The sequence below is a fragment of the Cydia amplana genome, chromosome 19, assembly GCF_948474715.1.
Source record: "Cydia amplana chromosome 19, ilCydAmpl1.1, whole genome shotgun sequence".
In the NCBI taxonomy this organism is placed as follows: domain Eukaryota; kingdom Metazoa; phylum Arthropoda; class Insecta; order Lepidoptera; family Tortricidae; genus Cydia; species Cydia amplana.
Genome location: NC_086087.1, coordinates 9,537,669 through 9,544,093, shown reverse-complemented (window position 1 = coordinate 9,544,093; position 6,425 = coordinate 9,537,669). Strand labels below are relative to the sequence as shown.

The 6,425-nt window shown below is 39.4% G+C and overlaps 1 protein-coding gene across 1 annotated transcript in view; it reads right to left on the bottom strand.

Moving 5' to 3' along the window:
- Positions 1-6,425, bottom strand: part of LOC134656988 (serine/threonine-protein kinase Tao) — a 32,616-nt gene continuing 26,191 nt past the window's right edge. The window contains exons 21-22 of the mRNA XM_063512552.1: positions 1,768-1,886; positions 1-183 (exon numbers count right to left, since the gene is read on the bottom strand). Coding sequence (XP_063368622.1) covers positions 60-183; positions 1,768-1,886 — 243 coding nt within the window. The 3' untranslated portion in view covers positions 1-59. The remainder of the gene's footprint in view (positions 184-1,767; positions 1,887-6,425) is intronic.

The following is a 6,425-nucleotide window of genomic DNA, read 5'->3' as shown; positions in this document are numbered from 1 at the left end:
AAAGCATGTGTGTGTGGATGGGGCGGGTGTGGGGAGTGGGGGGGCGTGGCCACGCCCCGTTAGAGCGAGCCGGCGGGGAAGGAGGCGGAGGAATTGGAGTGTGCGAGCGAGAGCATGGATCCCGACAGCGACTGCTCCTCGTCGCCGAACCCGTCCCGGCTGCCCTCTGCGATCGCCATTGCGCTGTGGACCAAATAACGATTTACCATGTCGTGCATATTGAGAGGCCTTATTCGATTCTGTATGTAGTGGCCAGGATGCGTAGCCAACGTGCCAATCGTTAACACTCCGTATCGTAGCGTAGTAATCTCTCTATTATTCTTCCATATTAGTGCGATAGTGACAGTTGCGTTTCGTTCGCTAAGGAGCGTTAACGATTGGCACATTGGCTACGCACCTAGATCTTAGAATTGGTAATTTTATGAAATTATCGGTTGGCCATATCATGAAAAAGTCAAACCTAACCTAACCATAAACTAATCAATTCTGTGATCTGGCCACGATATGTACAGTCGCCATCAGATATATCGGAGCGGCCGAGGTGCTGAAAAATATCTGAACACGCACTCTAACGCCTTGACAATAGAGCCGTGTTCAGATATTTGTGAGCAAACCTTTTTGTTAAAGACCTTTCCTAATACCACGTGTCACAAAATTCAACGATAAGCTGGCACCAGAAGATGGACCTGCTCATGACTAGGTACTCGAGGAAAAAAGAAAAAAAAAATCTCCATTTATTATGGAATTACAAAAAAAATGAAAATCGTCACTTATTTTTAACGACCATGTCTACAATTTTTCAATTTTTTTTTCCTTGAGCAGTCATGAGCAGGTCCATCTTCTGGTGCCAGCTTATCGTTGAATTTTGGGACACGTTGTATATTAAAAATCTGTTTTTTTTTTTTCATTTTAAATATAACGATTTCATGAGAGAGAGAGAAGAGTCTTGATGCAGCAATCCCTGATAATGATGTAAATGGTGTGTAGTGTTTATAGTTTGTAGCTTTCTAGTAGACCCCGAAGGCTTATCCTATTGTCTATTGTTCAGTAAAACCGCACGTGCTACTTACCTGCAAAAAAGGGTCCTAATTATTCTATTTGGCACCTGAGCGCGGGCTAGTCCAACGCTCAAAAAACCAGTGTAGGTGCGCTCTCCGATAACGCGCCTTTGTTACGCATCTCGATGACACATTTTAGACTGGTTCTGTAGCGTTCGACTCGCCGGCACTCAGTAACGGAAGTACTGACCACACACGTCGTAACAAAATATTTATCCATTAGTTCATTTTGAATCTTATTGCAATTTCCATAGGAGTTGTAATTCAATTACCTGGGTAAAGTGAACGAGCGATTTTTATGCAGGTGGTTGTGGCACGTGGCACGAGCGGTTTTACTTAACAATAGACAATAGGATTAGCCGTCGGGGTCTATTAGAAAGCTACAAACTATAAATGGTGTGTAGTGTCATAGAGAAAAAAATACATAGAGTACTCACTCCATACATCAGTTTTAGTACCAAAAAGACTATTAGCATCTAGCATCGAGTAGCGGAACTATCAGTACTGCTACTTGACAATAGATGTAGCCACCGACCGGAAAGTCTTATGCTGTTGAGATAAGACTTTCCGGTCGGTGCTACATCTATTGTCAAGTAGCAGTACTGATAGTTCCGCTACTCGATGCTAGATGTAGACACTGATATTAATAGTCTGAACTGATGTATGGAGTGAGCACTCTATGTATTTTTTTCTCTATGGTAGTGTTTACCTGAAGCCGAGCCGGGCGGACTCGTTGTCGAAGTGGTCCCGCTCGCGCTCGTGGCGCTCGTGCAGCAGCCGCGTGCGCTCGGCGCGCTCCGCCAGGAACTGCGCGCTCTCCATCTCCATCTGACCATAGAGAAAATTAAAAGCGGCCAAGTGCGAGTCGGACTCGCCCATGAAGGGTTCCGTATTTAGGCGATTTATGACGTATAAAAAAAAACTACTTACTAGATCTCGTTCAAACCAATTTTCGGTGGAAGTTTACATGGTAATGTACATCATATATTTTTTTTAGTTTTATCATTCTCTTATTTTAGAAGTTACAGGGGGGAGGGGGACACACATTTTACCACTTTGGAAGTGTCTCTCGCGCAAACTATTCAGTTTAGAAAAAAATGATATTAGAAACCTCAATATCATTTTTGAAGACCTATCCATAGATACCTCACACGTATGGGTTTGATGAAAAAATTTTTTTTGAGATTCAGTTCGAAGTATGGGGAACCCCATGGTCTAATAAAACATGGTCTTCTCTTCCCAGAGTGTCACAAGCCTACGTCACAATAACATTGCCACTTTATTTCAACATAACATGTTACATGGGTACATTATATCTATGGTTAATAAGTTAAAATATTTCTTTATAATTTCATTTATATGTATTTTATCTTAAATTTTACAATAACAGGTCATTTTTAATTATTCGTTAGCAATATCTTCCGATTCACGAAAGAAATTTCAGACGTTCGGGTAATTCTGTTTACACTACTGGCAACACAGGATAGCGCTGTCACATTTGACAATCCGCCATGTTGTCCCTGACCGTCATCCTTGTCGAACGCGTGTTAATTGTTATTTCCTTCTCGCTCAGTGTCAGCAGTCGCAGTGTTTTCCAAACTGTTCACGTCGTAAGCTTGGTAATTAATGTTTTGTTACGAAAATGGTTGGCTGTTCTATTCGGAACTGTAAGAGTAGGAGTGAAAAGGGCAGTATAGATTTGTTTTATTTTACTATGTTTCTACATGAATAACTTAAAATTAATGCCGTTAAAATAATTTTCACCGTTGGTTAAAATTCTCCCACATTTTAAAGTTTGAGAACCTGTAAACAGCATGATGACGTAGGCAAGTGACAGTTAGGTCATACGCGAATCTCGGAAGAGAGTACCAGGCGGAGTATATTATACCATGGGGAACCCCAAAAATTTATTGTTTTTTTTCTATTTTTGTGTGAAAATCTTAATGCGGTTCACAGAATACATCTGCTTACCAAGTTTTAACAGTATAGTTCTTATAGTTTCGGAGAAAAGTTGCTGTGACATACGGACGGACAGACAGACGGACAGACAGACAGACAGACAGACAGACATGACGAATCTATAAGGGTTCCGTTTTTTGCCATTTGGCTACGGAACCCTAAAAATACATAGAGTGCTCACTCCATACATCAGTTTTAGTACCAAAAAGACTATTAGCATCTAGCATCAAGTAGCGGAACTATCAGTACTGCTACTTGACAATAGATGTAGCACCGACCGGAAAGTCTTATGCTGTTGAGATAATACTTTCCGGTCGGTGCTACATCTATTGTCAAGTAGCAGTAATGATAGTTCCGCTACTCGATGCTAGATGTAGACATTGAAATTAATAGTCTGAACTGATGTATGGAGTGAGCACTCTTGTCTTACTTATTTCTCTATGATCTGACAAACAACATCGTGTTACATGCGCTCACACAACAAGTAGCAAACGCTTCATTACGGAAGATGCTATATAGTTAGTTTTTTTTTGTATTATAAATAAGGTAAACAATCTTGATATGTCTTTTAATTGAAAAACACATTTTAAAAATAAGTTACGGCAAATATGTAACAATTATGAATCTAATACGATCATTTATATTATTCTGCTTTCATAAGTAATAGTTACTAATTTTTAAAAAGCGTTTTTCAATTAAAGACATGTCAAGATCGCTTACCTTCTTTCAAGTTCTTTCTAATGCTAAAAAAAACGAACTATAGTAGACTTTGAAGCTAGTATGATTTCGCTCAAAAACTAAATAAGAGACTGAAGGAGTGTTAATTAGAAAGCAAGGAATCGTTTAGTTCGGGGCGGCACAGAGGGCTGAACTAGTCAAAGTCACAGCTCCCACACTGTACTGTATTTTTGCTCCTTTACGAGACACTTGGCCGCGGAGAGATTGTGGTCACATCACAGATGTTGAAGGAATCCTCAGGTTTGGGCTGGGGTTAACAAACCACGGCTCGCGAGCTGTTTGCGCCTCCTTAAAGTTGCACATGCGGCTCTCCAAGACACCCAAAATATTAAACCACTTATAGGGCGTATAAGACCACTCAAATTATGTTTTATGACTCTTTGAGATTCCTAAAACTGATGATTTGAACTGCGATTGGGTCTTTTCTTGCGTTTGCCGGCCCCTCTTTTAGTGGCAGTGGGAGGGAGAGGTACCTATTATAGTCAGAGGCGCGTTATTATATTTTGGAAGCAATGGAGACTATCTTACGGAAATTAATACGTATATAAATTAAACGAATGCTCTAAAAGTAAAACGTATAACATATATTGGGAATATTACGCGAAAGTCTGCGTAGGGGGCGCCACTCCCACAATAAGTTACAATCTATGGGTCTGCCGCAAACGAGAGAGTCCAAATTTTGTTATAACCTCTCTATCACTCTTGCATATTCGGATTGCATATAGCTGAGTTTCGATTTCGCGTTTTCCGGTAGGCCCTTTGTAAACAAACCGCCTTGATGTATCAATGTCATTTGATTGTCTGTGAAAACTTACAAGAAGGTACAGTATGTATAAATTACTCTATGGTATACTTTCGTCGTTAAGTCACTACTCTGGCGGCAAAACTTTGCAGTAATACTCCCTATTGAATCGAAAAGTAAGATGTCGGACACAACTGTTAAGCTTTGGATTCCTCCGAAAACGGTGCCGTCATATGACGGCCGTCATATAGCGGCCGCAAAAGACGGCCGTCTTTACGGTGGCGACATGTGGAAAGTACCACGGCGTCATAACACACCGTCATCCACCAAGGTCAAAGCGGCAAATTTGAAAAATGTAGGCGCGATGGGATAACGTCCCATAGAAAATTTGAATTTCGCGCCTTTTCCTACTGACAAGATTTGCTTGATCATCTATAATTTACCAGCCCATCGACACCCCATACTATGATAACTTAGGAACGTACTTGTTACCAACGTTGAGGCATAGTAAATAATCTTATCGAATTAAAATGACTGCTGTTGCATTTTGGTAACACATACCATACTTGCTTTCAAACATAGACGTATTATACCTACTTTTCTTTAGGTTGGTATGATCGTTAAAACGTCTACCGTCATTCTAAATTGTGGTGAAAGCGGTTATGTTACGTGTTTATTTTTTTGTGTTTAGACCAAATAACTTTAGCTTTTATTTAAATGGGGGGCAAATCTTTAAGAAAATGTGAAGTTTGTGGGGTCAGGCGTGTAAGGAAACTTACTTCTGATATATTTTTAGCAAGATTTCCTCTTGATTCGAACAGGTCGGTAAACTGATGTTTTTGTGCGATATTTTCATTTTGAGTCGTTCCCAGATACTAATTTAATTAGTTTGGAGTAGTTTTTATCGTTTACCATCCTTGATTAAAACGAAAACATTCTGTGAATAGATTCTTCTTGTAAAAACTAGGTAACCTAAGACACGAATAGTGTGCGAACAACTTATCGATAATCCCTTTATTTCAGATATCGACTATGGGTAAAGGTAACAGGTAATGAGGATTTGGAATATTTACCTATACAAAGGCTGAATGAAACTCCAACCTCTGAATATCTACAAGTGAATGAGCCTGACAGCTTTTTCCCTTTGTGGGAAGTTGGAGTTCACAGGCAAGACTCAGTGTTTGCAGGAGTGCTCTAAAAGTAGATTGTAGCCTTAGTTACATTCATAAGCGTATTGTAATATGCCTACGTAAATATAAAACTATCTGTATCTTATCTTTATTATGTAAAATAAAATTATTTTTATATTTTGCATTTATTTTATTAATCCACCTGATTTTCCATATTTACTTTTACAGTAGTACAGTACAACAGCACGTATCGCACATTTATCGATATCGATAAACAGTAGGTACCGGAAGTGTCGAGCCCTAGCGTTGTTTTTTTTTTGTGTTGGCAGTATTGACATGTATTTGGTGTGTTGGCACAATGTACGTTCTTAATTCGGTTTAAGGCTTGTTCGAGAGTGCCGACTCTTAAAACGTAGTGATTTAATACTCTTTGTAATTTACTTGGAGGATGAAATATCATCAGAAGAGGAAAATAATCGTAGTACGGAATCATTTATTCAAATCTCGTGTCATTTATTCAAAATGGCGTCACCGCTATCTAATAAAACGTTCACGAAACTATCGACACCGTCACGACGGCCGTCATCTTACGTTACGTTGACAATCAACGTAACGTAACGCCGTCTAGGAAACCGCGCCATCTTGTTTACATAGACAACGTTCTAGTGACGTCAGTCAACGCTATATAAAGTCTATTTTTTTATTCGGTAGACTGAAATGACAGCTAATTGTATGAACATGAAATGTCATTTCATACTATTAACTGTCATTTCAGTCTACCGAATAAAAAAATAGACT